Source organism: Octopus bimaculoides, chromosome 9 (genome assembly GCF_046866305.1).
Source record: "Octopus bimaculoides isolate indiv1 chromosome 9, ASM4686630v1, whole genome shotgun sequence".
Taxonomy (NCBI): domain Eukaryota; kingdom Metazoa; phylum Mollusca; class Cephalopoda; order Octopoda; family Octopodidae; genus Octopus; species Octopus bimaculoides.
This window is the reverse complement of record NC_142936.1, coordinates 57,613,358-57,630,379: the sequence shown is the minus strand read 5'-3', so window position 1 is coordinate 57,630,379 and position 17,022 is coordinate 57,613,358. Positions and strand designations below refer to the sequence as shown.

Below are 17,022 nucleotides of genomic sequence, written 5' to 3'. Positions count from 1 at the left end.
GGAATAAAATACTGTACTCAAAAAACAAGTGAGAGTTGGCATCAGAAAGGACATCTGGCTGTGGAATACTGTTTCAAGAAGTCTTAACTGACTCATGCTAGCATGGAAAAAGTTTGACCCATACTAGACATAAAAATGATAATGTGTGTGTGTGTGTGTGTGTGGATTAGTTAAAGATATTCTCTTATTCTTTTACTTGTTTCAGTCAGTTGATTGTGGTCATGCAGGAGCACTGCCTTGAATGGTTTTAATCAAACAAATCAACCCCAAGACTTCTTTTAAAGCCTAGTACTTATTCTATCGGCCTCTTTTCCCGAACTGCTAAGTTACAAGGACACAAACACACCAACACTGGTTGTCAAGTGGTGATGGGGCAGGGCAATCACAGACACTTTTACAGTGGGTACATTTTCCATGGCACTTGTATTAGCAAGGTTCTCAAGTCTTCAGCAAGACAGGACTAATGGTACATCTCAGCCATATTATTCTTATGCTGACACCAGTCACTCTTATTATGCTTCAAGTAGCAAACATGGATTAATGATGCAATGCAACTAGTTTCTGATATATTTTACTCAATAAATATATAGATTCAACGAGAAAATTATTTCTTACTTCCAGGAAATTGAAGAATTGCAGATATTAGATGACATTGAACCTATTGATGTGATGGCTCTTGTAAGTTGAAACTTTTTTTTCTTTTTCTTATTAACATTGAACCCTTTAGAATTTAAGCTAGCCATATAAGGCCTAAATATTCTTCCTGTTTTGTGTTCAAACCAGCCAAATGTGGCTTCTCGCACCTACTCTACAAAAGTAAACAATCGCATCTTTGAAATCTCAAAACTACGAGATAATGCATGATTAATTCAAAACAATGTGAACAGATTAGCATTACATTTGATAGATTAATGCTAAAGGATTAAAATCTGCATAATAATGCTGAAATTTCTCTGTTCCAAATACCCTTGCTCAGCTGAGAAACTGCTTTTTTATGTGGTGGCAAAATAAACTGATAAAAAAGTAGACATCTTTAATCTTTAGCACATTGTAGGTGCATCATATCACTGTATTTTTGTTTCGTTCTTGTGTGTGTGTGTGTGTGTGTATCATTTCCATTTTAAAGAAGTGGTTGTTAATTTTTTTTTTTTTTTAACCTCTCATTGTTTTACAGGAAGAAGAGTATAAAAAGATAACTAGCAGCTTATCAAAGCACAAAGAATCCTATGCAGAAGAGAAAGAGAAATATAAGAAGATACAGTCGGAGACAAGTGAATTGGATCGAGTCTTCTCGGAAAAAGAGCAACAGTTGAGATCACTTACATCTCAGTTGGAAATTATCAGGGTATTTTTTTTCTTTTTTTGTTCTATTTTGTTTTTTTTTTTGTTTCAGTCATTAGACTGCGACCATGTTGGGGCACCACTTTGAAGACTTTTTATTGAATGAATCAAACACCAGTGCTTATTATTTTATTTTATTTTTTTTTGTAAAGCCTAGTACTTATTCAATTGATCTCTTTTGCTTAGTAGTGGGAACATAAACACACCAACACTAGTTGTCAAGTGGTGGTGGGGGACAAACACATACACAAAGACACACACACACACACACACACACACACACACAAATATACAATGAGCTTCTTTCAGTTTCCGTCTACTCATAAGGCTTTGGTTAGCCTGAAGCTATAGTAGAAGACACTTGTCCAAGATGCCATGCTGTGAAACTGAACCTGGAACCATGTGGTTGGGAAGCAAACTTCTTACCACACAATCATGCCCACACTAATCTGCACATTTTTATTAGATTATCTTCCAGTATCCCGCTAGCATAGAAAGCGGACGTTAAACGATGATGATGATCCCAACGTCATGTTCTTTTTTGTTTTTGTATATTGGCCTTGAGTTGCAATACACACCTGCAATTGATAGTTAGTTGTGCTTTGTAATTATTACTAGATGACTGAAAGAACAAAACACTGTCCTTGAATTGACTTCAACTTTTTAGCATTTAAACCAGCCATATCTGGCCCAAAATATTCTACTTGTTTTACATTCAAACTGACAGGATCCAGCATCTCATACCTATTTGATAAATCTATTCTAAAAATAAGCAATCACATCAGTGAAATTCAAAGCTAGAAGATAATGCTAAATTACTTCAAAACAATGTGAATAAACAAATCTTGCATATGACAGAGAAATCTGAATGCTAAAGGGTTAAATGAAAGGAGTTTCTTTCATTATCATTATCATTGCTGTCATCATTGTTTTAATGTCCACTTTTCCATGCTTGCATGGGTCAAACAGAATTTGTCTTGCTTTTCTACTGTGGGACACCTTCCCTGTTGCCAATTCTCATCTGTTTCCAAGTAAGGTAATATTTCAGATGACTTACTGCCAAGGTCAACTTTGTCTTTCATCCTTTCCAGGTTGATAAAATAAGTACCAGTTGAGCACTTGGGGTCGATGTAATCAACTTGGCCCTTCCTCCAAATTTGCTGACTATGTGCTAAATTTGATACCAGTATTTCTGATGGTATTATAAGCTAAAGGTGGCGAGTTTGGCAGAAACGTTAGCACGCCAGGCGAAATGCTTAGCGGAATTTCGTCTGTCCGTACGTTCTGAGTTCAAATAACACAGAGGTCGACTTCACTCTTCATCCTTTTGGGGTTGATAAATTAAGTACCAGTTGCCTACTGGGTCAATTTAATCAACTGCCCCCCCCCCCAAAAAAAAATTGGGGGGCCTTGTACCTAGAGTAGAAAATAATATATCATAAGCTAATATTTATAGCTGAATTTTACATGGTGAACTGGCAGAATTGTTAACACACCAGGTAAAATGCTGAGCAGCATTTCTTTCAACTTTATGTTCTGAGTTCAAATTCCACTGGAACCGACTTTACCTTTTGTCCTTTAAGGGTTATTGAAATAAGTATGAGTTCATCACTGGGGTCAATGTAATCGACTTACCCACCTTCCTTGTACTGGCCTTGTGCCAAAATTTGAAAGCAATTCGCTTTGCGATACATCATTATTAAAAGCTTATTAAAACAGGGTATTGCAAAGCAGCGCATTATTAAAAGATGTATTCCACTATATGTGTGAGTGTATCTATATTTCTGCTAGTATGTCTATTTTCATGTGCATTATTTGTGTCTATCTGTTTATTTATATATCTATATAAAAGACCCCCTTCAGTCATGAATGACTATCAGATTGCACCTAGAATTTTCCCCTCCAAGGCATGAGTCCAGGCAAGGCTGTTTGTGGAAGACCAGCAGTCACCTGTGTATACCAGTCTCTCCTCTTCATGTTAGCAGTGATGTCCAAGGGAAAGGCAAAGGCCGATACAGCTTGGCACCAGTGATGTCACAACTCATTTCTACAGCTGAGTGAATTGGAGCAACGTGAAATAAAATATCTTGCCTAAAAACACAACACAGCCTATTCCAAAAATGTATATGCACACACACATGTCTCAGTTTATGTGTGTAAAAGTCAGATATTTAATTCCTGGTTTAAATCTTTCTTTTTTTTATTGCTGTAGTATCTACGATTTCAATCATGGTGATTATAATTTGTTTTTTCTATACGCACATACAGTAAATACATATGCATATACATGTTTGTGTTTGTAAATATACGCATATACATTTACATATTCATGCAAGCATACATACGCACACACACTTAAACACATCAACATTTTGTGTATGTTTTCCCAGGAGGAGGAAGCACGGCTTCTGACCGACCATGCTGAAGCAAAGTCTTATAATACCCACTATGAAAAAAAATTTGATGAACAACAAAAGAAAATATCTCAGAAAATTGCCATTATAGAAAAAATAAATACTGAAATCAAGGTAAGTCAAGGATTTCTTTATTTCTTAGGAATGAGACATTGCTTGCAAAATAAATGCTATTGCAATACTTACCTGCTATCCTCCTCTCAGTATTTTCTTATCATTTAGATAAAAATGAGATAACAATGGTTAAAATATAATAATGGTCATCAGCATCATCGTCATTGATATCTTCAGCAGCAGACATGACAATGATAGCATATTTGTCACTGTAATCTCTTCATTTCTTTATGGATATTTGTCCCTTGTGAATATACCTGGCACTTTGCCACCATCTCTATCCTGCTGTCTCCCACTCTCTCTCTCTCTCTCTCTCCTCCTTCCCTCTCTCTCTCTCTCTCTCTCTCTCTCCTCCTTCCCTCTCTCTCTCCCTCCCTCTTCTCCTGCACTTCCCTCTGGTTGGGTAACCATGTATCTCCTTTGTGACAGCACACCTGTTTCTGTCTCTCCGCCTCACTATAACCTTTCATCATCTGACACAAGATCACCTCCTCCAATGCTTCCTCCCCTCTCAAAATATTTTTGTCTTGCAAGTTACTTGGTGACCCTGTCAGTGCAATTGCCACTTAAAAAGCATCCAGTCCACACTGCAAAGTTGTTGGCATTTGGAAGGGCATCCAGCTGTAAAAACCTTGCCAAAACTGATCTTGCCTGTGCTTGAATGAATGAATGGTGCTTATCGCATGCCACTGGCACTGATAATGGCCACAACTACAATTTCCATTTGATTGTGATTTGATTTGATTTTAATTTACTTGACTGAACAGGTCTCATCAAGCATGGAATGCCGCCCGACAATTCAAAGATACTTTTTAAATGGGCTGGTTATGCGACACTGGTGTAGGCTACAGCTGTGATCTCACTTTCCTTGCCAGGTTTTATCAATCACAGTATATCTCCAGAGGTCTTGGTCTTTCATCATTGCCTCTGTGAAGCCCAATGTTCAAAGGTCATGCTTCACCACTCATCTCATGTCTTCTTGGGTCTCCCTCTTCCACTGTTAGGGTGTGACACTTCTTCACACAACTCTCCTCATCCATATGTACATATGACCATACCAAAGCAAACATCTCTCTTGCACACCACATCTGATGCTTCTTATGTCCAACATTTCTCTCAGAATGCTTACACTCTGTCGTGTGTGCACACTGACATTACACATCCAGTAGATCATACTAGCTTAATTTCTTTTGAGCCTATGCATGTCTTCAGCAGTCACGGCCCATGTTTCACTGCAGTGAAGCATGGCAGTTCACACACATACATCGTACAATCTACCTTTCACTCTGAGCGAGAGGCCTTTTGTCACTAGTAGAGGTTTCTGAACTTTGCCCAGGCTATTCTTATTCTTGTGGCAATGCTCTCTGAGCATTCACCCCTCCTATAGACTTGGTTACCTTGGTAGCGGAAGCTATCTACTACTTCTAGTTTCTTCCCCTGGCATGTGATGGAATCAGTTTTCTGAGCATCTGCAGTGTTTATTGCCCCTGTGCATCTGCCACACATGAAAGCTATCATCCCAGTTAACCTTCCTTTGATGTTGCTGCACCTCTTATGCATTCATAGCTTACACTGGGTATATCTTATGGTGTTTCTACCTACACCTTTTCTACAGATCAAGCAGGGCTATCTACCCGAAGGGGTTTGTGATGTGTTCGCTTTCCTACTTACTAGGACTTTGGTTTTTGCATCATTGACTCTAAGGCCCTTCGATTCTAAACCTTGCTTCCACACCAGAAATTTCTTCTCTAGTTCTAGTAGTGATTCTGCTATGAGAGCAAGGTCATCAGCGTAGAGGAGCTCCCAGGGGCAGCCTGTCTTGAATTCCTCTGTTATTGCCTGGAGGACTATGATGAATAAGAGGGAGCTTATGGCTGATCCTTAGTGAACCCCTACTTCTACGCAGAATTCTTTGCTATACTCATTGCTGACCCTTACCTTACTAACGGTATCTCTGTACAGCTCTTATTGACCACTCGTCAATCCCCAGTTTCTGCATCACCCACTAGATAAGGGATTGGGGGATCCTGTCAAAGGCTTTCTCCAGGTCAACAAAAGGCAAGTATAGGGGTTTATCTTTGGCTAGGTATTTCTCCTGCAGTTGCTGTACTAGGAATATAGCATCAGTGGTGCTTCTACCTGGCACAAAACCGAACTGCATCTCATCTAAGCAGACTCTCTCCCTAATTATTTGGGCTATGACCTTCTCCGTGACCTTCATTATCTGATCCAGTTGTTTGATACACCTGTAGTTAATTCTACCTAGAGCATCTCCTTTACCTTTGTAGCAGTTGACTATGGTGCTGCTACGCGAGTCATTGGGTATGACTCCTTCATGAACTACCTGTTTACAATACAGGTGACTAGGCCATGACCCACATCACCAGATATTTTAAGCATCTCAGCAGTGATTTCTGATGGGCCAGGGGCTTTTCCTGATTTCATATCCTTAATTGCTTTATGTCCCAGGGTGCTTTCTGTTTGGATCGCTGGTCCCTCTACTGGCTCTCTTCCCCCCATTCATTCTCAACATTCAGCAGCCTTTCATAATGGCTTCTCCAAGCCTCTTTCTTTTCAGAATCATTAAAAGCAAGTGCACTATCATCCATGTGGATACATTTCTCTCCTGTGACATCACAATTTTCTCTCACACACTGTCTTGCAATCTGAAATACTTTAGTTCTTTGGTCCTCACATTGCTGAACATTAGCAAACTTCTTCTTTTCTGCTTCTCCCTTGGCTATGTGTACCTGTCGTTCAGCCTCCCTTCTGGCTATCTGGTACAGTTCCCTGCTACCCCCACTCTTCCAGGTTTTCCAGGCCTGTTTCTTTGCTCTAATGGCCTTGTCTACTGTATTATTCCACCACCAAACATAAAATGTTCAAATTCTTCATTTTACTCATTCTCCCTATTATATATATATATATATATATATATATATATATATATATATATATAATGTAAAAAACATATTTTCAAACTCAGAGTTGAGACAAATATAGCATAGCTCCAAGTCCTTCCATCTCACACTACTTTTGAAAATCATTAAATAGTGAAACCAGTTAGCTGGAAGTTAATAAATTACCATCCAAGCAAGATATTATTTGCCCATGACCAGGCATATTTCCAAAGAAGCCTAAAAATGAGTGACATTGTTTTTTATGACAGTGATGCTTATGTGTGTGTTTGTGTGTGCTTGTCTCTCTTTGTCTTGATATCATAGGATAGTTATAAATGAACATCACCATCATACATCCAGTGTCCCTTATTTCCAGTCTTCCATGAAAACATGTCTGGTCATGGGGAAATATTACCTTTCTTGGAAACAAGTGAAAGTTGGTGACAGGTAGGGCATTGCAGCTGTAGAAAATCTGCTTTAAAAAAATTCATTTGACACATGTAGGCATGGAAAAAATTGCATGTATAAATGATGTTATATATATATATATATATATATATATATATATATATATATAAGACAAGTTATAGATAATGGTCATTAACTATTTTTCCATTATTAGAGCAAATTTAACTTACAGCTGTTTGCAGTAGTTATTATAGTTATGTTACTGACAGGTTTACTCAATTGGTCTATTGATTAGTTGAGAAAAATTGAACGATCTAAAAAAATTGATGCTACTTTCATTAGAGCCAGACAGAACAAATTTTCACTTTGGCCAAAGTAGAGACAAAATATGACATCCTAGCATGAAAATAAGGAACATTAAAAAGATGATGATGATTGTGTGTGTGTGTGTGTCAAATTTGCTACTGTCAGCAGGCTTGTGAAATATTGTTTTTATTGCTTAATCAGGCGGATGAAGAGAAAGCATGTCTTATCTGTCCAGACAGAATTAATACTCGACGAACAACACAGAATATTCAAAGTGAGATAACAGAGATAAATAAACGTGTTGAAGCGACAGAAAGGAGGTAAACTTAATTTTATGTCTCTCTTACATATTACTTCACCTCTGTATGGTTACTTTTGGGATACATACACACACAATATTGCTGTTTATTTTCAATGATGTTACAGTTTTTTGTTATCACTGAAATTTTTACATGTGTGTGTGTGTGTGTGAGAGAGAGAGAGAGATAGAGTATCTGAGGAATCATATATGTAAGGTCTCTTGCTGTCTTACCATTGTTTTGTTTGTTGACTTTAATTACCATTCATTAACTTTGTAATATTTGTAATGTTGAATATTGTCGTGTATTTTTACTGATGTACACTTGCAAAACCATCAACATTAACTCTCACATTAAGGGTTTACATGACAACCTTTCTAGCTTCTCCAATAAATCGCCCATTATTGAAAAATATCTTGAGTTCTTCATTCATCATCTTTTCTGTGTCCTCTCTGTTTCTCTGATTCTTTTACCAGTTTTCTGTTCTTCAGAACTAAGCAACTGCACCATACTGCCACTTGAATTTGTGTATTGTAACTACAATTCATTTTCTACATTGCATCATTTCTGAAGTCAGCCACTCTAGAGAATTCCTTCCCTAATATATTAATCTCATAATATACTAAAATATGCAATTTTCAAGTCAATGTAGAAGAGCTATGAGGTTGTTCATCATGCTAGTAATAACAGCTACATCTCTCTCAAATTTCACCTTATCTTTAAAAAAAGGGTCGTCTGAAATACACTATATCTGATTAAGAAAAAGCAAGATGTCATGGCTGGAGTGTCTGATAATAATTCTGCTCTGTCAGAGTTTATTTGTGGTTAAACATGAACCACCTCCAGTTCTTTAACCCTTTAGCATTGAAACTGGCCATATCCAACTAAAATATTCTATTTGTTTTATGTCCAATCTAACTAGATCAGGCCTCTCACACCTATCCTACAATGTCATTCGAAAAATAAACAATCGCCTCATCAAAATCTTGAAGCTATGAGATAATGTATGATTAATTCAAAACTGTGAATAAATAAGCATTACATTTGACAAAGAAATCTAAATGCCAAATGATTAAGATATATATTAACTGCATCCAGTCTTATTCAGTTAAGAAGGCCCCAAAATATTGGAAGTATTGCTACCTCTACTTGTATACCCATATTCAATTATTATAAGTGGGTACCCAGTTGCTAAAAAAAATGGTAGCAACCACTTTTCTAAAGTGCTAGCATGGCTGTGTCGTTAAGAAGTTGCTTGACAACCACATGGTTTCAGGTTCAGTCCTACCACACAGCATCTTGAGTAAGTGTCTTCTGGGCCAATCAAAGCCTTGCGAGTGAAACTGGTAAAGAGAAACTGTGTGAGAGCCCATCATATGTGTTTGTGTGTCTTAATGCCCGTCTTTGTCCTCTTCCCCCAACCACCTAACAACCAGCATTGGTTTGTTTACATCCCTGTAACTTCATGATTTGGAAAAAAAACCAATAGAATATGTATCAAACTTAAAAAAATAAGCCCTGGAGTCAATTTGTTTTACTTCAAGGCAATGCCCCAGCATGGCCACCGTCCAGTGACTGTAACAAGTAATAGGTAAAAGATACTGACATAGCCAAAACACCTGACAAGTGTAGATAACATCAGATCCTATTGATTTTTCTATTCCAAATTACCATATTTGCCAGTATTAACTTGTTGAGATCAGTTTAACCCTCTAGCATTTAAACCAGCCATATCCAGCCCAAATATTTTACCTGTTTTATGTTCAAACCACCCAGATCTGACCTCTCACACCTACCCTACAGTGTCATTCTAAAAGTATATAATCACATCATCAAAATCTCTGAGCTATGAGATAGTGCTTGATTAATTCAAAACAGCGTGAGAAGAGGACCTGTCAAGCCATGTGTGATCAGAATCATGGCCGATGCCAGTGTTTCATAATTGGCACCTGTGTCAGTGGTATGTAAGGAGCTCCCACTACACTCTTGGAGTGATTGGCATTAGGAAGGGCATCCAGCTGTAGAAATCATGCCAAATCAGATTGGAACCTGGTGCAGCTCCCTGGCTTACCAGTTTTCAGTCAAACCGTCCAACCCATGCCGGCATGGAAAACAGATGTTAAATGATGATGATGATGATGATGATGGTGAATGTAAATAAGGAAGCATTATATTTGACAGAATAATCTGAATGTTAAAGGGTTAAACTATTTTGTCCCTAAACTTCAGTGTATACCTGCACCCATTGGTACTGGGGAAATGACAAAATATAATGTTTTGCCAGAAAACACCAACAAATACAAGAAAGTTGGTGAGCCAACAACTGAGTCAAAATATGGTTCCTTGATCTGCTAGAAATAACTACCATAGTTCCTTCAAATCACATGCTACCGTCTTACAAAAACAGAAAAAGAACCAGGAATGTATGGCATTCTGGGTAATACTGTGCCTAGAAAAAAAAACCTGGATGGTTATGTCTGGAAGACTTTTTGTCATTGGTTTACTTGATCAGACTTGATTCAGAGTCAAATCACCATCATCAGTTAATGTCTGTTTTCCATCCTAGCATGGGTTGGACAGTTTGACAGGAGCTGGTCGACTGAAGAGCTGACCAGGCTCCATTGTCTGTTTTGGCATGGTTTCTATGGCTGGATGCCCTTCCTAATACCAACCACTTTACAGAGTGTACTGGGTGCCTTTATGCAGCACCAGCATGGGTGCGTTTACATAGCACCAGTACAGGTGCTTTTTACGAGGCACCAGTACAGGTGCTTTTTATGAGGCACCAGTACCCACACAAGCCTGCAAAATTAGGAATGTATGCAAGGATAACCACGCTTTTACTTAGCTTGACATGTCTTCTCAAGCACAGCAAACCATCAGGAGTCTCAAAATGCATCAAGAAAACCAGCACTAAGTTCATTTTCTTTGTAACCCTGATGTGTGAATAACAGTGTACCAGTAATGCAATGAGGTAATGTTTTGGAAAATCAATGAGACCATGTTCGTCAGTGTGCTTAAATTTGCAGGCCTGTACATTTAGTTGGGAGACAACTCTATACGACAAATAGTAAGGTAATTTGTACACTTCAAATGGTAAAGTAACATTATAAATGATGCAGCAACTGTTATACTATCAATGGTGAAGCAACATTACACCACAGATTGTGAGGCAACTTCTACACCACATATGGCATGGCAAACTTTGCACCATAGATTGTGAAGCAACTCATACACCACAGATGTTGAGGCAATACTTGTCCAACCCATGCCAGCATGGGAAAAGGAACGTTAAATGATGATGAATTCTGACATCACAAATAGTGAGGCAACTTATACACCTCAAATGGTGAGGCACTTCCTACACCATAAATGATGAGGTAATTCTTACACCACAGATAGTGAGGTTTCTTTTATACCTCAAGTAGAGAGACTACTGCTACACCACAGGTAGTTAAGTCCTCCACTGTTGAGTTCAATCTGGATAGTTTAAATGGTTCTATGAAACATTGAAAGCAATTAGCCCTCTACAGATCCTATAGATTGAGACCCATGTACACTAGCCTGACAACCCTAACAATGATCTCAATACACCTGGTTAAATAATCCATTCTGCTAAGGGCACAAGTCCTGAAATTTCTGGGGATGGTAAGTAGTCAATTACATCAACCCTGGTACTTATTTTATCAATTCTGAAAGGACGAAAGGAAAATTGACCTTGGCAGAATTTGAACTGACACTATAAAGATGGAAGAACTGCTGCAAAGCATTTTATCTAGCATGCTAATGATTCTGGCACCTTAAACCTGGTTAAATGGTAATTAATGATATGTACTGGTAAGAAACACAAGTCTGTATAATTTATTATTCTTCATCATGCTCATTATTATCTCTCATCATATCACCTTCATGTTCCACTCTTTCTTAAATTACTTATCAGTTGTGTTAGTTTACAATAGGTTAAAACACAGTGTAGGAAAACTGATAGTGGTTTGATCTGTGTCAGCAAAATATTGTACAGGGTTTCTAACAAGTTAAGCATCTGCTGAATCTATTGTATTTTGCTAGTCAGCCCAAATACTGATAAGAACAATTTTTAATGTGTTTATCTGGACCTAAATCAGATTAGATGCTTGCTGATGTCATCAATCCCTGACAAGACTCTCTTTTGTTTTTTTTTTTATGATTACTTTCACATTTGAACTCAGTAATTTAGAGTTCAGTTTCTGGGTAGTGAGTTCATGTTTGGGATTCTGCTAACATTCCTACTACATGATATTTAGAAAAGAAAAATCTGGGGTTGCAAGGTTATCCTCCAATAAAAATAAAGATAAAAAAACTATCTCTCTCTCTTCCTCCCTTTCTCTCCACACGCACACACATACAGTCTTTCCAGGACCACTTCTTCTAAAGTGTCTTCTTTTGTGTTGATACCATGATAAAATACACCTACAACACTCTCTAACGTGGGTAGTATTAGGAAAGGCTTCTAGCAGTAGAAACCAGGCCCAAAACAAAACATATGAGCCAAAACGTCAAGGAGGGCAATGACTCCAAATGAGATCTGCTTCAGACTGTTAGGATCTGTCCAACATGGAATTGGGAATCATACATATGAGGATGATGATGACAGCAGTGGCCACTGTCATCTCATCATCAAAGACAGTAGAGTATTAAATGATGGAAATTTGGCTGTTGTTTCTAACTGGTTATGTGATCACAGCAAGGTTCCCTTGTTTGCTCAATAGAGTCATAGGGTTTTTGTTGTTGATGTTAATATAGTCTTGTTGCTATGGCTGTCGTGAGTGTGATGTTTGTCTGATTCAGTTAAACCTGATTGAGCAGACTTATGATCAAAGAAATTCCAGCTCTGACCATCCTGTCATAAACATAGGTGCATGCATGTACACTACTTTTTTTGCTTCTAACCAGGGTAATCTGGTCATACAGGGGCACACAATACATATCTACATTTCTAAGATGTGTTATCACTGAAGTAGCTTGAGTAAATTATCACTTTTAACTTCATCTTACTCTGCAGTCAAATGTCCTTCAAGTCATGCACTACCAGCTTAAGTAAGGAATAAAAAAAAAGAATATACTGGATAATGTAGTCCTTAACATACGAGGGGGTGCTGAAAAATTCATGGCTTTGGGTAAAAGAAAATACAGGAGGATCAGTTAATCATGACTTTATTCAACATATTCCCCTCTCAGATTCACACACTTGTTACAGTGGTCCTTCAGTTTTTCTAACTCCTGTAAAAAATACGAAAGGTTGGGCCTCCAACCAGGTCTTTTGTAATACCTTTAAAGCCAGAAATTTTTCGGCACCTTCTCTCATATACCCCTAAAAATACAGGGTGGTTGTGGTTAGACTCTCTTTGATCATAATTCTGATTAAGCTGGGTTAAACAATAACAACTGCTTACTAATTTTTTTAGGACAAAAATTTAAATATAAAAATCTATTATTTTACAATTAGTGTTGTTTGTAGGTTTCCCATTTGTTACTGAAATAACTTCAATTTGTGTATATTTTGTTGCAGACAAGGAGACTGTGATTTTACAACTCGTAGATACCATGAAACCAAAGAGGCCTTGCGAAAGATCAGGAAAGAAGTTGGTTCATTAAAAAATTTTTTAAATGTAAGTTTCATTGACTTCTTCATTTTCATTCTTTTTTTTTTTTTTTTACAGAGCTTCTTTGGAATCATGTTAAAAATTGTGTGTTTAAATACTGTTGACAACCCACTTTAGAGATTCTCAGTTTTAATGTATTAATACTGAACTTTCTTATTTTTGAAGTGCAAGCATGGATGTGTGGTTGAGAAGTTGCTTACCAGCAACATGGTTTCAGCTTCAGTCCCACTGCTTGCCACTTTGGGTAACTGTCTTCTCCAAGTCATGAGTGGATTTAGTAAATGGAAACTGAAAGAAGCCTGTCATGTGCATCATCATCATTGTTTTAATGCCACTTTTCCATTCTTGCATGGTCAGATGGGATTTATTGAGACAAATTTTCTACCACCAGAATGCTTTTCCTGTTGCCAACTCCCACCTGTTTCCAAGCAAGGTTACATTTCCTCACTGACTAAACATATTTCCACAAAATATTGGAAACAAAGGGAAACTGCTTACATCACAGATGCACTTGTTTACAACTATCATGTGATGTCAAGGCAAGGTGACAGTAACACTCACTCTCTCTGTGTCTCTCTCTCTCTCTCTCTCTCTCTCTCTCACACACACATACACACAAATGCTTCTATATATACCAACCCAGGCCAGCATGGAAAACAAATGTTAAATGATGATGATGATGATGTATACAATGGGTTTCTTTCAGTTTCCATCTACCAAATCCACTCACAACACTTCGGTCAGCTTGAGGCTATAGTAGAAGACACACTTGCCCAAGGGGACTTGCAATGGGATTGAACCCAGAACCATATGATTGTGAAAACAATCTTCTTTCCATACAAGCACAAGTAAAATGTATGTGTGTACATTTGTGTCTCCCCTTTTTTTTGATATTGCACAAGGGTTGTAAATGAGTGTCACCATACAAGTGATGTCCTTCAATTTCAGGCACCCAGAATTGAGAGTAAGAAGGACATCTGGCTATAAAAAAAATCTGCCTCTGTGAAAGCTGTCTGTCCCATATAACTGTGGTAATGTGGACATTAAAGCAATTATGATTTAAACATTAATCTCTCTATATAAAACTGAGAGTATGTATCTGTCTGTGTGTATGTGTGCATCACTAAAACTCGAGAACTACATAACTGATTTCATTTAAATTTTACACATGCCTTACTTAGGTTCCATGGAGTGTCATCGACCTCAAATTGATTACTGTACCAGTTTAGAATTTTCAGTGCAGTAACATCATGAAATCACTCCACTATGTCATCATGCAATGATTGTATATAGTTGAGATATGTAGTTAAATCCTCATCAGCCAATTCATCTTTCAAAGAATCAAGGTGTGGAAATTGAGGGAATTAACGTTTTGAAATGTTAGTCTTATACAGCACCAATTTCGAAATGAAGGTAGTGATAAATGATTTACAGTCAATGTGAGTTTTTCTGTTTCCTTGCAATAACTTATTCAAATCATTTAGTTTTGTGAATATATCACAAAGGAAAGCATCCATCAATGCAACCATCAATGAAGCAGATAGTGGAGTAACTTCAAAGAAAGATATAATTATATGAAACAGTTCAACAAAGTGTACAACGCAGTTTCCTTTTGACAGCCACTGCACTTTGGTATGGTATAAGAGTTTAGTATGGTCCTCATCATTTCTCAGACAGAGTTGACGGAAAATTCGATCAGTGCTCCAGCATGACCGCAGTCACATGACTGAAACAAGTAAAACAGTAAAAAACTATGCCATTTTAATCCCAAGCAATGCAGGGTATCTCTGCTGGTTGTATCTACAACTAACAAGCTCTTTCTTCATCTATTGCAGCATTTAGAACAAGTGATGGAAGTACGAGACAAAGCTTACAAATCCTGCCGTCAAGTCATTGCTTTGAGGATGAAGCAGGTCTTTATAGTGTTCCTACATAGCCGTAACTATATGGGACAACTCAACTTTGACCACGACAAAGGTCTACTTGAAATCACTGTAAGTACTTATGTCTTGTTATTACTATAGAATCCTAAGGTGGCAAGCTGGCAGAATCGTAAGCACACCAGGCAAAATACTTAGAAGTATTTCGTCTGTCTGGGATGTGAGATCAAGTCTTGCTAGGGTCAACTTTGCCTTTCATCCTTTCGGGGTTGATAAAATAAGTATCAGTTTAGTACTGGGGTTGAGGTAATCAACTGACCCCCTCCCCGACATTGCTGGCCTTGTGCCAAAAAATATTTGTAATCAATACTATAGAATCCTTGTTGGATTGTTTCTTTTTTCTAAGTCTCACTCAAGTTTCAGTCCATCACAAAAATGTTTTGCAAATTAAATAACATCTGTTGACTTTAAATGCTGTATTATTCCTGTTGATAAATTCATCTTCATAATACCCGTAGCCCAGTTAGATGCATTCAGTCATTGGTGTACAGTGGTTGGCAAAAGGCATAAGTTCCAGCTGTTAAAATCATGTCAGCAAAGTAGCATAAATCATATCAGTAGAGATTAGCAGTTTCTTCTGTTGCTGCCTACGTCAGGTACCAAAGACATGTGATGAGAGGTGATATACCATGAACCACATCCAACTCCTGCCAGCATAGTAAAACAGACACAAAAATGCATTCAAAGATCTTTGTGCTAAATCATTGCATCATCATCATGAACAACATTTAACATCTGTTTTCCATGCTGCCATGGGTTGGACAGCTTGGCAGGAACTGGCAAGGCCAAGGGCTGCACCAGGTTCCATAGTCTGTTTTGGCCTGGTTTCTACAGCTGGATGCTCTTCCTAATGCCAACCACCTTTCAGAATGTACTGTGTGCTTCTTATGTGGCACCATCACCAGTGCTTTTTATGTGGCACCAGCACCTGTGCTTTTTAATCTTTTTCAGTCCATCTTTGTCTCTGCCAATGTACAGACAAGTGTTTCCTACTAAAGCCCTGTGCAAACCAAAGCTATGTAAGGTGGATTTGGTCAACAGAAAGAAGCTTGTTTTGTGTGTGTGTGTGTGTGTGTGTGTGTGTGTGTGTGCATACACATACTCTTGTCTTGATGTCCTATGATAATTGTAAACATGCATCAGAATTTGTTTCCAATATTCTATGACAAATATGCCTGACTCTGATAAAATATTACCTTACTTGGAAACAGGTGAAGGCATCCAGCTCTGGAAAATCTGCATCAACAAATTCTTTCTGACCTATGCAGGCATGGAAAAGAGATGTTAATGATGATAATGAACTTTTATTTTATTATACTTTGGTCTTTTGTCATTCAAATATTTCAGTGATAATCAGACAGTTATCAAAAGATCTCTTTTTTTCACTAACTCATCCTTTGACCTTCATCAAATCATTTACTCTTATTGATGATGTGAGCATTTTTTTTTCATTACCATTTTATACAACTTTTGTTTCCAAGCAACTTATCAGATTACTCTTTATCAGATTACTCTTGAATTAGAGCGACTTGTGCTTCACATAGAGTCCAGTGGCTATCACCTGATTACATGAATATTTTGATACTTATATTTGTGTATTATACTTAATACATCAAGTTACTACATCTATACTACTTTTAAATTCAATTTCAGTTGGT

At 37.6% G+C, this 17,022-nt stretch overlaps 1 protein-coding gene across 1 annotated transcript in view; it reads left to right on the top strand.

Moving 5' to 3' along the window:
- Positions 1-17,022, top strand: part of LOC106873121 (structural maintenance of chromosomes protein 6) — a 148,372-nt gene that overhangs the window by 63,115 nt on the left and 68,235 nt on the right. The window contains exons 19-24 of the mRNA XM_014920348.3: positions 622-678; positions 1,175-1,345; positions 3,732-3,869; positions 7,685-7,803; positions 13,331-13,430; positions 15,260-15,418. Coding sequence (XP_014775834.1) covers positions 622-678; positions 1,175-1,345; positions 3,732-3,869; positions 7,685-7,803; positions 13,331-13,430; positions 15,260-15,418 — 744 coding nt within the window. The remainder of the gene's footprint in view (positions 1-621; positions 679-1,174; positions 1,346-3,731; positions 3,870-7,684; positions 7,804-13,330; positions 13,431-15,259; positions 15,419-17,022) is intronic.